The sequence below is a fragment of the Megascapheus bottae genome, chromosome 17 (genome assembly GCF_031878675.1).
Source record: "Megascapheus bottae isolate mThoBot1 chromosome 17, mThoBot2.hap1, whole genome shotgun sequence".
In the NCBI taxonomy this organism is placed as follows: domain Eukaryota; kingdom Metazoa; phylum Chordata; class Mammalia; order Rodentia; family Geomyidae; genus Megascapheus; species Megascapheus bottae.
The window spans coordinates 12,670,618-12,682,839 of NC_143525.1; the positions used below are offsets into that span (position 1 = coordinate 12,670,618).

The 12,222-nt window shown below is 61.6% G+C and overlaps 3 protein-coding genes across 16 annotated transcripts in view; 2 read left to right on the top strand and 1 right to left on the bottom strand.

Moving 5' to 3' along the window:
- Mink1 (misshapen like kinase 1) overlaps positions 1 to 7,939 on the top strand; it is a 53,440-nt gene extending 45,501 nt beyond the window's left edge. For 3 of the 14 annotated variants that reach the window (XM_090349795.1, XM_090349784.1, XM_090349786.1), the window contains exons 13-34: positions 207 to 323; positions 774 to 860; positions 1,051 to 1,278; positions 1,481 to 1,654; positions 1,912 to 2,175; positions 2,487 to 2,572; positions 2,738 to 2,848; positions 2,985 to 3,103; positions 3,300 to 3,388; positions 3,615 to 3,638; positions 3,729 to 3,892; positions 4,149 to 4,254; positions 4,335 to 4,472; positions 4,620 to 4,725; positions 5,097 to 5,261; positions 5,353 to 5,496; positions 5,735 to 5,869; positions 6,039 to 6,139; positions 6,220 to 6,369; positions 6,456 to 6,615; positions 6,707 to 6,846; positions 7,087 to 7,939. In XM_090349795.1, the coding sequence (XP_090205921.1) occupies positions 207 to 323; positions 774 to 860; positions 1,051 to 1,278; positions 1,481 to 1,654; positions 1,912 to 2,175; positions 2,487 to 2,572; positions 2,738 to 2,848; positions 2,985 to 3,103; positions 3,300 to 3,388; positions 3,615 to 3,638; positions 3,729 to 3,892; positions 4,149 to 4,254; positions 4,335 to 4,472; positions 4,620 to 4,725; positions 5,097 to 5,261; positions 5,353 to 5,496; positions 5,735 to 5,869; positions 6,039 to 6,139; positions 6,220 to 6,369; positions 6,456 to 6,615; positions 6,707 to 6,846; positions 7,087 to 7,170 (2,892 nt within the window). In that variant the 3' untranslated portion in view covers positions 7,171 to 7,939. The remainder of the gene's footprint in view (positions 1 to 206; positions 324 to 773; positions 861 to 1,050; positions 1,279 to 1,480; positions 1,655 to 1,911; positions 2,176 to 2,486; positions 2,573 to 2,737; positions 2,849 to 2,984; positions 3,104 to 3,299; positions 3,389 to 3,614; positions 3,639 to 3,728; positions 3,893 to 4,148; positions 4,255 to 4,334; positions 4,473 to 4,619; positions 4,726 to 5,096; positions 5,262 to 5,352; positions 5,497 to 5,734; positions 5,870 to 6,038; positions 6,140 to 6,219; positions 6,370 to 6,455; positions 6,616 to 6,706; positions 6,847 to 7,086) is intronic. The other 11 variants (XM_090349792.1, XM_090349794.1, XM_090349785.1 and 8 more) reach the window with 10 other exon arrangements.
- A 343-nt stretch (positions 7,940 to 8,282) lies between these two features.
- On the bottom strand, positions 8,283 to 9,877 carry LOC150051090 (acetylcholine receptor subunit epsilon-like). Its single transcript, XM_090349800.1, has 2 exons — positions 9,460 to 9,877; positions 8,283 to 8,857 (listed from the first exon to the last, which is right to left on the bottom strand). Exons 1-2 carry the CDS (start codon positions 9,556 to 9,558, stop codon positions 8,702 to 8,704), a joined length of 255 nt encoding a protein of 84 aa, XP_090205926.1. The 5' UTR covers positions 9,559 to 9,877; the 3' UTR covers positions 8,283 to 8,701.
- C17H17orf107 (chromosome 17 C17orf107 homolog) lies at positions 9,469 to 10,856 on the top strand. Its single transcript, XM_090349799.1, has 4 exons — positions 9,469 to 9,850; positions 10,057 to 10,275; positions 10,370 to 10,648; positions 10,736 to 10,856. The coding sequence occupies exons 1-4, from the start codon at positions 9,521 to 9,523 to the stop codon at positions 10,829 to 10,831; spliced, it is 924 nt and encodes a 307-aa protein (XP_090205925.1). The 5' UTR covers positions 9,469 to 9,520; the 3' UTR covers positions 10,832 to 10,856.
- The last annotated feature ends 1,366 nt before the right edge of the window (positions 10,857 to 12,222 follow it).

The window sequence follows — 12,222 nt, forward strand, 5'->3', positions numbered from 1 at the left end:
GCCTCCCCATAGAAGCCATCTTCCCAAGCTAAGCCTTTGCTGGACGTGGTATACAGGAGCTGACTCAGGAGCAAGTGGACTTGCAGAAGCATGGTGGAACCAGTCTCCACCAGTCCTAACAAGCACCCACGGGAAAGCTTCCCCTCCCAGGACTGTGCTGCCTTAGTATCTAGTGCAGTCCTTCAGAGCACCCCTTGGCCCCACAGCAACAACGGCGAGAGCGGGAGCAGCGGAAGCTGCAGGAGAAGGAGCAGCAGAGGCGGCTGGAGGACATGCAGGCCCTGAGGCGAGAGGAAGAACGGCGGCAGGCCGAGCGGGAGCAGGTACTGGGGCCAGCACACACCCGCCTCCCCATCCTCCCCTGCCCCCTGCCCTCTGCTCCTGCTGCCTGCCACCCCCCTTTGCTCCCTGACCCCCAGATTCCTCCTATCTTTTCTAGCTTCACTCTTTCTCTCTGTTTTTTCCCACCCTTCAACCCCTATCCTGGTTCCCTGTCTTCCTCCTCCTGTCTCTGTGCCTTCATTCCCCATCTCTCCCCATCCCAACTCCTCCCCCTGGCACCTACCCTCATGATACCCACCTGCTTCCTCCTCATCGCCTCTGCCCTCCTTTTCCCATACGGGCCTCGTTGCCCCCCACCTCTCCCGGGGCTTGTCTTTCCTCGGCTCCCCCTCATTCTCACCCTTGCTGACTCCTCCCTTCGCCGCTGCTGCCCCCCCTCCGCCGCCTCTCCCACTCTCCCTGCCCTGTGCCTCCCCACCCCACCCCCCCAGGAATATATCCGTCACAGGCTAGAGGAGGAGCAGCGACAGCTCGAGATCCTTCAGCAACAGCTGCTCCAGGAACAGGCCCTGCTGCTGGTAACGGGGTCCCTTGGCGTCCTCCGGAAAATACCATCCAGGGCTATTTCGCCAGACTGGGATGGGGACTCTAGGGGAAGAGACCAGGGGAAGCAGCTCTTCTAGGCAGTTGGAGGAAAGAAAGGGCATGCCTGCTGTAACTCCCGGGCCCACACCCTGCTGAACCCCGTTTCCCTACCCTTGGGCCCAGGAATACAAGCGGAAGCAGCTAGAGGAGCAGCGGCAATCGGAGCGGCTCCAGAGGCAGCTGCAGCAGGAGCATGCCTACCTCAAGTCCCTGCAGCAGCAGCAACAGCAGCAGCAGCTCCAGAAGCAGCAGCAGCAACAGCAGCAGCAGATCCTGCCTGGGGACAGGAAGCCTCTCTATCACTATGGTCGGGGCATTAATCCTGCCGACAAACCAGCCTGGGCCCGAGAGGTACTCACTGCCTCCTTTGCCCCTAAGGGAGACTCCATTCTGCCAGCCCCGCTCATGGCCTGAGGCCTGGCAGGCATCGAGGATCAGTGATCCTCAGCACCTGGCCCAGGCCATCAGGCTGCGACAGAGCAGTGGGGGAGATGTAAATTTTGAGATGAATGAAGCAAGGAATTGGCCCGCTTAACACCCCTTCCTATCCCAGGTAGAAGAAAGAACAAGGATGAACAAGCAGCAGAACTCTCCCTTGGCCAAGACCAAGCCAAGCAGTACAGGACCAGAGCCTCCCATTTCACAGGCCTCCCCTGGCCCCCCAGGACCCCTTTCTCAAACGCCTCCCATGCAGAGGCCAGTGGAGCCCCAGGAGGGACCCCACAAGGTGAGTCTCTCCTACTCCTAGATAGCACAGCTGGAGGGATATGTACCCAGGCACAGACACGCACACCTTCACGCACACAGTAGAGGACACGGGGGCAGATGCAGTCACCTGCTGGCCGCCTGTCGGTTCCTCCTTACCTCCCAGTCCTTTGATGACAGGGGCAAGCGATTCCCTTTCTCTCCCAGCCCAGCCCCAGCTGCAGGTGGGGATGCAGGTGGTGGAACGGGCCGCCCACCCTCCCTGGTCTCTCCCTGCAGAGCCTGGTGGCACACCGGGTCCCACTGAAGCCATATGCAGCACCTGTACCCCGATCCCAGTCCCTGCAGGACCAGCCTACCCGAAATCTGGCTGCCTTCCCAGCCTCCCATGACCCGGACCCTGCTGCCATTCCCACTCCCGCTGCCACACCCAGTGCCCGAGGAGCTGTCATCCGCCAGAACTCCGATCCCACCTCTGAAGGGCCGGGCCCTAGCCCGAACCCCCCAGCCTGGGTCCGGCCGGATAATGAGGCCCCGCCCAAGGTAAGAGAACGCAGAGGAAGGGTGAAGGGGATGGCACAAACAGGGCGGGCAAGGCGGAGAGCAGAATTCTGAGACAGCAGCCCTTCCCTGCAGGGGTTATCTGCACAGACACTCGGGGGCGCCTTTCTGGGCAGGAATCCCAACTCCACCACTTCCCAGCTTCCAGATTGGATGGACACTCAGTGACTTCCCTGAATCTGTGTGCTTGTCCACCAGTGCTGCAAAAGGCACCTCAGGGTGGCCACGGGAGGATGCGTGTCCCTGCTGGGTGGCACAGGGCTGGTGCACTGCACTGGCTGCTCTCTTTTTAGGTGCCCCAGAGGACCTCATCTATTGCCACTGCCCTTAACACAAGCGGGGCTGGAGCTTCCCGGCCGGCCCAGGCCATCCGCGCCAGGTAACCCTGGGGGGAGACTGGGAGTCTGGGACTGGCAGACACATTCACTTAGCGAATGGAAGCACAGGGGACTTGACTAGGTTCCCCAAGCAGGGACAGGCCAGCCTGACCCAGTCACCGCAGCCCCTTCCTGTCCCCCCCCCCGAACCTGTGCTCCCTCCGCAGACCACGCAGCAACTCCGCCTGGCAAATCTATCTGCAGAGGCGGGCAGAGCGGGGCATCCCCAAGCCTCTAGGGCCCCCTGCTCAGCCCCCTGGCCCGCCCGACACCTCTAGGTAATGGAGTTGCCCCTCACTTGCTGTCACCTCTCACTTCTGCCACTGGCTTTCCTGGTGATGGTCCCCCTGTAGTGCAGCTGGACCCCCTAGGGTGTGATGCCCATTCCTGACTCCCACCTTGGCCCCTTTACAGTAACCCTGACCTCAGGAGGAGCGACCCCGGCTGGGAGCGCTCGGACAGTGTTCTGCCTGCTTCTCACGGACACCTCCCCCAGGCCGGCTCGCTGGAGCGAAACCGGAGCCGGGTGGGAGGTATGCGAGCCAGGGTCGGTGCCTGGCCCTGGCCCTGGCCTGGACACAGTCCTGATCTGGATGGGCTTGGGGCCAAAACAACACAGGAGCAGGAGAGACCCGGGTGGGCATGAAACAGTGCTGGGCCAGCCAGGTACAGGTAGGCAACCCCCTCGAGGCATCAGTGACCTCCCTTCTCCCACCTTGCTCTGTCCAGGCTCCACCACACTGGACAGCTCCCCAGTGCTTTCCCCTGGGAACAAAGCCAAGCCTGATGACCACCGCTCCCGGCCAGGCCGGCCTGCCGTGAGTCATCTGGTGGCGGGAAGGGCCCTATATATTATCTGAGTTGGGGGGCGGAGGGGGGTAGGATGTGGAACCTTCAGAGCCCCTGGGGAGGCACGGGGTACCAAAGAGGGGGCCCTCACTAATGCACAGGACTGGAGCGCTGTGGAGTCGTCACAGCTCGTCTCATGTTACTAACCTCTCTCACCTCTCTCCTGCCTCCTCTTGGCTGCTTTTCTCCTCCCAGAGCTATAAGCGAGCAATTGGTGAGGTCAGTGAGAGGGGCTGCTGTGGGAGCTTCTCTTATCTCTCTGGGTCCCCTCTGGACTACCTTCCCCTTAGCCCCCCTGCTCCCCTGCAGGACTTTGTGTTGCTGAAAGAGCGGACCCTGGACGAGGCCCCCCGACCTCCCAAGAAAGCCATGGACTATTCCTCATCCAGTGAGGAGGTGGAGAGCAGTGAAGACGAGGAAGAGGAAGGCGATGGTGAACCGTCAGAGGGGAGCAGAGATACCCCTGGAGGCCGGTAAGGGGTGTCCTGGGGTTGCGCCCACCCGCATCAGAGGTGAGCGGTGAAGGAGGGAGAGCAGCTGAGGCAGGTGTGAAGGTGGGGAGACGCTGGTTTCCCCCTCTCACAGCCCTGTCATGCCCTCTGGGTCTGTGCCAGCCTCCTCTGAGTGCCCCATGGGGAGCCCCTCCCCTCACGGAGAGCCAAGCAGACAGTGCCTGCGGCCTTTGGGTGACAGGCAGAGCCTGGAGGCCCTCTCCCCTCTTTTCCACAGCAGCGACGGGGACAACGACAGTGTCAGCACCATGGTCGTTCATGATGTTGAGGAGATGGCTGGGACCCAGGCCCCATATGGGGGTGGCACCATGGTGGTCCAGCGTGTAAGTGGACCTTCCTGGCTCAGCCCGTACCTGGGCATGCCTTGGGAAGACCCCGTGCCAGCCCTTTCCTCTTTGTGCAGACTCCTGAGGAGGAACGGAGCCTGCTGCATGCCGATAGCAATGGCTACACAAACCTGCCTGATGTGGTCCAGCCCAGCCACTCCCCCACAGAGAACAGCAAAGGCCAAAGCCCCCCCTCGAAGGATACAGGCAGTGACGTGAGTGGGTTGGTACAGGTCCCTGGGGTAAGAGAAGAGCCCTCGGGATGGGAAGGAGGCCCAGGCCTGCTGGGGCCCTGATATCTGCTCAGTGGGGACCTGGAGTGGCGTGGTTGTCCTGACTGCCACCTCTCCCTGCTCGCACAGTACCAGTCCCGGGGGCTGGTGAAGGCCACTGGCAAGAGCTCCTTCACCATGTTTGTGGATCTCGGGATCTACCAGCCTGGCACTGGGGACACCATCCCCATCACAGGTAAGGGAACGTCTGCCGTAAGGCCTGGCCCCCATGCGCGGAGGGGAGCACGGCGGTCTGAGGATGAGCCCTTTCTTTTAGACCTTAGCTCCTGCCCTGGCACAGATGTGTGAGAGGGGCTTCGAGACCCCCCAAGGGGGAGGGGAGTGTTAGAGTGGCCAAGGGACCTGGGCAAAAGGAAGCCAGGACTGGAATCAGGCCTTTTGGCCGAGGCCACAGTGGTCTTTCATCTCTTCCCCCGCACTTGCGGTTCTCCAGTCTTTCCCTTACCTCCTGATTGGCCCGAGACACCAAGATCAGATGCTGGAGGTTTGGGGATAGACTAGAGAGAGCTGAAAGAACCACGGGCTACCCCCTCTCCTTCCTCCTAGCCCTGGTGGGTGATGGCAGTCGGCTGGATCAGCTGCAGTACGACGTGAGGAAGGGCTCTGTGGTCAACGTGAATCCCACCAACACCCGTGCGCACAGCGAAACGCCCGAGATCCGCAAGTACAAAAAGCGGTTCAATTCGGAGATCCTCTGCGCAGCCCTTTGGGGTGAGCTGGGGCTGGGGTGAGGGAGGAGGGGGGGCCTGGTCAGGGAAGGGCCTGCTTCGCCCTCTGACCTACCAAGGGGCTCCTGTTACAGGAGTCAACCTGCTGGTGGGCACGGAGAACGGGCTGATGCTGCTGGACCGAAGCGGGCAGGGCAAGGTGTACGGACTCATCGGGCGGCGGCGCTTCCAGCAAATGGATGTGCTGGAAGGCCTCAACTTGCTCATCACCATCTCAGGTATGTGGGTGGGGGCTGGGGCTGGGCGCTCGGCTGTTTGGCTCGATTGCTCTCTTCAGCCTGGGAGAAGGGCAACCGTGGGCCAGGAGACGGATGGTAGGGCAGCTTTCTTACCCCTGGGGATGGTGCAGACAGGTTGGGAGGAGGGGAGGTGGCAGCTGGGCCTTCGATGAGGACGGGAGTGTGTGTGTGTGTGTGTGTGTGCGTGTGTACGTGTGTCCGTGTGTCCGACCCTCAGGGAAGAGGAACAAACTTCGGGTATATTACCTGTCCTGGCTTCGGAACAAGATTCTGCACAACGACCCGGAGGTGGAGAAGAAGCAGGGCTGGACCACCGTGGGGGACATGGAGGGCTGCGGGCATTACCGAGTTGGTGAGAATGCCACAGTGGAACACTCAGAGAGAAACCGGGGGGAGGCTAAGTGCCGGCAAAGCCTGAAGCCCAAGATTTGGGCCGAGGGCTGGGGTGACCCAGGGAAGGGGCCTGCAGCTTGAGAAGGGAAGGCCCCACATCACTTTTCTTTCCTGCCCCCCGCCCCCAGTGAAGTACGAACGCATTAAGTTCCTCGTCATTGCCCTGAAGAACTCCGTGGAGGTGTATGCCTGGGCCCCCAAACCCTACCACAAATTCATGGCCTTCAAGGTAATCCCAGCCTCCACCCCTACCACCACTCTGAGGTCCTGCTTCTCCACCCGTCCACCCTGAGCCCTTCTCCTCCACAGTCCTTTGCTGACCTCCCTCACCGCCCGCTGCTGGTGGACCTGACGGTGGAGGAGGGGCAGCGCCTCAAGGTTATCTACGGCTCCAGCGCTGGCTTCCATGCCGTGGATGTCGACTCGGGGAACAGCTACGACATCTACATCCCAGTGCATGTAAGCTTGGCGGGGCTGCACAGAGCACGAGGCCAGGGCCCTGGGTTCCTAGAGCCAGAGACCCCAGCCTGCCCTCTCCTCCCCAGATCCAGAGCCAGATCACACCCCACGCCATCATCTTCCTCCCCAACACGGATGGCATGGAGATGCTGCTGTGCTACGAGGACGAAGGCGTCTACGTCAACACGTATGGGCGGATCATTAAGGATGTGGTGCTACAGTGGGGAGAGATGCCCACCTCTGTGGGTGAGTGTGGGGTGCCCTTTAAGCCGCTCACCCCCAGGGCAGCCCAGGACTGCTGTTGGCTTACTGCCCTTCCACCACCCTCTCCCCACAGCCTACATCTGCTCCAACCAGATCATGGGCTGGGGCGAGAAAGCCATTGAGATCCGCTCCGTGGAGACAGGCCACCTGGATGGGGTCTTCATGCACAAAAGAGCCCAAAGGCTTAAGTTCCTGTGTGAGCGGAACGACAAGGTGAGAGGCTCTGTGTCCCTGCGCCAGGCTGGCTCCCATCACCCTGGTGTCTGCTCAGAGATCTGCAGGAAGGGATGGTTCTAGTGTCTTTCTGCACTTTGTAGAAGTACAGTACAGCATCACGGCCTCCCCCATCTCTTTTGTCCCATTCTGTGGTTTCTTTCACTCTCACTTCTATTCCTCTCTGTTGGTTGAGACTCACCCCTACCCCTTGGTGACAGTTTCTTCTACTCTGCCCAGGTGTTTTTCGCCTCAGTCCGCTCTGGGGGCAGCAGTCAAGTTTACTTCATGACTCTGAACCGTAACTGCATCATGAACTGGTGATGGGCCCTGTGTGCTGGGACTGCCTCACTTGGACCCAGCTCTTCTCCAACAGCCAAACTTCCCAGGCTGCCCCTATTTCCCCTCCCTGGGCTTTTGCTTTACTGGTTTGATTCACTGGAGCCTGCTGGGAACGTGACCTCTGATCCCCGATGCTTTCGTGATCACGTGACCATTCTCTTCCCCAAAATGTTCTCTCCCCAAAACTGTGCCTGTCCCCAACTTCTGGGGAAGGACACAGCTCCCCTTCCCAGGAATTGAGTGGGCCTTGTCTCTTCCCTTATCTCTAATTAAGAGGAGAGCACTTGGGGCTTGAACCCCTTAATCCATTGCTGCTGACTGGGCAGGGCTCTGGACCCCTTTATTTGCACGACAGGGGAGCCGGCTCCCCCCCTTGAATGTACCAGACTCTGGGGGGGTCACTGGGCCCTAGATTCTAAGGGGGGGTCACCGGCCACTCAAGGGCAGGGACCATTTCCTCATTTTCTGAAAGCACTTTAATGATTTCCCCTCTCCCCAAAACCCAGGGAATGGAGGGGAGACCCTGCCAGCCAAAACATTCCCCCTTTCTAGACCCCATCTTTCCTAGCCTCCCCCCTTTCCTGGTGGAGGGAAGGAGCAGGAAGTTCTTGCCCTCCACACCCCCTTGCTTGCATCTGTATATAGTGTGAGCAGCAAGTAGCCCTTCTCTCTCCCCTGCCCTCCTCAATGTAGTGGCCTTGGATATTCCGTTTGTTAATAAAGACAGTTCAACCAGCTCCCACCATTTCAAGTTTCTCGTCATTGTGTTTTCTTTCTTCCTTTTTTTTTGTTTTTTGTTTTTTGTTCTAGTCCTGAGGCTTGAACTCTGAGCCTGGACTCTGTCCCTGAGCTTCTTTTCTCCAGGCTAGGGCTCTACCACTTGAGTCACAGATCTACTTCTAGCCTTTTTGGTACTTCAAAGTCTTGTGGACTTTGTTCGCCAGGCTGACTTTGAATCATGATCCTCTGCTCTCAGTCTCCTCAGTAGCTAGTATTACAGGCATGAGCCACTGGTACCAGGCTATTATTGTTTTCTGTCACAGTCCTGGGTGTGAGCCAGGGAGAGCAGGCAGGCGGTTGGGACAGCAGTCTGTGTAATCTGTTAGTCTCATGGGGCTGGGATGTATGAGGACAGGCCAAGAATACTTAGATGCTTTGCCCTAAGCCTGTGGGTGATCTTCTTTAGCAAGGTGGGGTCAAAGAAGCCGTGGACTTTCCCTAGTTCTCACTTGGTGGGGACCCTCTTCTATTGATTAGCAAGTGGGTAAAGACCAGTTAGGAGCTCCAAGTCCTAGGGTCACTGTGCAGAGAGAAAGGCAGAGATCTACAGGAGGGCAAACTGCTATCTGCAGGGTTGGCACCAGGGCCTGCCAACAACATCCATCCCCTAAAGACCAATGGCCAGACCCACCCCCATCGGCACATGCAATCTAGGAAGGTTCAGGGGGAAGGGATTATAATCTAGCAGCTTTTCCAAATCTGTCCTGCTGGATGGAGGCAGGCAAGTGCAGGCTCAAGGTTGGATGCACGGCGGGTAGGGGAGATCGGGCACTTGGTTGAAGTAGCCGCCAAGGAAGATGAGGGTGGAACCCACACTAAAGAGCACCAGAGCGGCCCAGAAGCAGACGTTGTCCAGCGCCTTTCCCATGCGCACCCAGTCAGACACCTCCTGGGGAAGAGAGTGCAGGCTGAGTCCCCGAAAGGGGCAGCTTTCTGGCCCCAGCCTCCTCTCCTTTCGTCCCTGGCTCCTGGCCCACCTCGCCGGCGGCCTCCTGATCCCGAGTACTATCGGCCACGAAGTTCACAGCGTCCACACAGCACCGGATCTCGGGGGCTGCGGCGCCCAGGCTCTGGCAGAGGGCGGCTGGCAGAGGGACGGGTCTGTCACCGAGCGCTTCCCTGGCTGCCGGCGCACTCTTCCCCCGCACCCGCCCCGACGCTGCTCACCGGCCCAGGCCCCGTGCCGGTGCCGCTGCCCCTCAAATACCAGCTCGCTCCGCGGCTTCTTCAAGATCAGCTCCTCGGCACGGAGCAGTAAACCCACAGACGAGGCCCGCCTGGGTGGCGAAGCGACCCGGGGCGTCTCGGAGGGCGACCCGGAGCCCAAGAGCCGCGGCAGCAGCTCCAACAGCACCTGGGGTTCCGGGCGGGGTGAACTTGGACTCCGCCTCCAGTGCAGCAGCTCCCGCCGCCCCGCCCCCTCGCCCCGCCCCCGCCGGCTCCTCGGCCCGCCCCCTCCCTCCTTCCCGACCCTCGTGCCTCGGCTCTTACGTGGCGCAGCCGCGGGGACGTGGCATGAGTCGTGGGCGTTCGCAAAGAGACGTTGAGCACAATGACGCAATTCATGACAATGAGCGTGGCGACCACCATGACGAAAATTAGATATCTGGGGAGTCCGGGGTGCGTGACGTCACGGCACCCAGCGCCTCTGACGTCACCTCCTCACTGCCTCCAACCAGTGAAGGTGCCGGTGCCAGCCTCTGACTTCACAAACGCTCCTCTCCATAAGTGGGGGTTTAAGCCCCTTCCTGCGCCCCCTCGGCAAGACCCCGGGCATCTGCTCGCCCTTCTGCCCCTCCTACCATCTGTGGCAGCCATGAAGGGCGCCCCGGGCAGCCTGGAAACGCTGCTATGGGTCTACCACTTCCACAGCTCCACAGAGGTGAGGCCACAGGGCGGCCACCTCCGAGCTGCCCCCGCCGGGGCGGCGTCCGCACCACACACCCCCCTCCACCTCCGAGCTGCCCCCGCCCGGGCGGCGTCCGCACCACACCCCGCCTCCCCCTCCACCCCCAGCGGCCTCGCGCGCCCCCTGCCGGGAGCCGGGCTCCAGGTCCCCACCGCCCCTCCCCGCCGCTCCTCCCGCAGGTGGCCCTCCAGTCCCCGCTCCTGTCTTCCCTGGAACTCGCCGTGGCCGCTGCTCATGAGTATCTGGAGCAGAGATTCAAGCAGCTCAACTCCGCTGAGCCGCCGGAGCCACGGGAGCCGCAGGAGCCCGAGACGCCGCCCGCCCCGAAGCCCACCCTCAGGCTGGTGCTACGGGAGGCAGCAGCCAGCATCTTGAGCTTCGGTGCCACCTTATTAGAGGTGCGGCGCTGGGGAGCAGATGTGAGGGAGATGGGGGCTAGGGCGGCGAGAGGCAGCACCCCATTTCCTCGGCCCTGTCCCCCTCCCTATGCAGATCTCAGCCCTGTGGCTGCAGCAGGAGGTGCGGCGCCTGGACGGCAGCGACAACAGCTCTAACCTCGACCCAGACGCCGGGAACCCGGCTGCAGCGCTGACTCGCATTGCCCAGGCTGCTGGGCAGGGGGCTAGGCAAGCGGGGGCCGCAGCAGGCGCGAGCGCCCGGCTCGTGATACGGGGCGCGTGGCTGTGCCTATACAATCGGAGTCTGCAGGGGTCCGCCACACTCCTGGAACAATGGGGACGCCAGCTGGGCCTTGGGATCCCCGGGGAAGCGGTGAGCTCGGGATGGGGGTGCCTGGGAGCCAGAGGTAAGGGGGAGGGGGCTGGAGGACGTTAAGCCGCCTGATCGTCCCCTCAATAGACATCCTCAGGAGACCTCCAGGAGTCGTCCAGCAGCAGTGAAGATGAGGAAGCAGAGATTCCACCACTGGCCCAGCCCCAGTCCGCATCCAAATAAAGCCTGACCAAGAACGTCCACCAAAGGCCCTCAAGTCTCTTGGTTCCAGGCCTCATCTCCCCGGCTGACTGTGGCTCCGCCTTCCGCCAGCGTGGCTCCGCCCCCCGCCTCGGCCGGGCCTTTTGCAGGGCTCCGCTCCGGCTGCACTTCTTCCTGACCCACCCTGACTGGCCACGCCCCCTCGCTTGCCGGGCTCTGGCCCCGTCTGTCCTCGGCCCCGCCCCACAGGACCCACCCGCCTGATCACGCCCCTCCCCACAGGACCCCACCGCTCCTGGCCTAGGCCCCGCCTCCCCCCCCCCCCCCCCGCAGGGTCCCACCCTCTCCTGTCGGGCCCCACCCCTCCTGGCCTCCGCCCTGCCCCGTCCAGCAGGGCCACACCCCTCCTGCCTCGGCCCCGCCCTCCCTCAAGGCCACGCCCCTTCGGCCTCGGCCCCGCCTCCGCAGCACCCTGCAGTTACCTGCCTATTAGCGGCACGCTCAGAGACGTCTCTGGGATTTTCTGGGCAATTAGGAACAAGAAGACCGTCTGGGCGAGCAGGACGTTGATAGAAACGGTGCACTTCTGGCCGCCAGCTGGAGGGAGCCCCCGGTGAGGCCCAGCCCGGGCTTTGGGAGCGAGCTGGGGTTGAACCAACGCCTCTTGCTTACCCTGCGCCGGCAGGAAGTAGGCCAAGAGCACCAGGCCGGAAATGAGCACACAAGGCACAATGATGTTGATGATGTAAAAGAGCGGCTTCCGGCGGATGATAAGGGAGTACAAGACGTCAGTTTCCCCCTGGCTGTCCACCGAGTCTCCCTGGTGATGGCGGATCACCCCAGGGCAGAAGTCGATGGCCCACTCCCCGTTCTCTGCACAAAAGGATGGGGCTCAGTCCGCCTGCGCTCACGCCTGACCTCGGACACCTGTAACCCCAGACCCAGGAGAAGGGCCTGTGCACGGCCTGGGCCCTGGGTCTTCAGGATGGGGGCATTTCCTGTAGCCGGGCCGCAGGAGACCAGACTCGGCTGACGGCTGACAGAAGGGGCCAGCCAAGTCGGGTTGCTGCGGCACCCCAGCCCCCCTCCGGACCTTGTCTAAAGAGAGGGAGTCCTTGGGGTGCACGGGGGCTTCACCCGTAAAGGCCTCAGTGTCGATTTCGATCTTGTCGATAGTGTCGCCGTTGTCGTCCACAGCAAAGATGAACTCCACCTCTTGGGCGTTGTAGGTCTGAGAGCTGTGGGACCAGAGGCAGGGTTCCCAGGGCAGAAGCTCGGGCCTGGGCCCTGCCTCCGGCCCACCCTCGAAGCCGGGAACTGGCCGGGAAAGAAGTCTCTGCCTGCACAGCTGTTCCCAGCCCTACGCTGTTTTTGTTTTGAGACAGATTGCCTAAGCTGGTCTTGAACCCTTG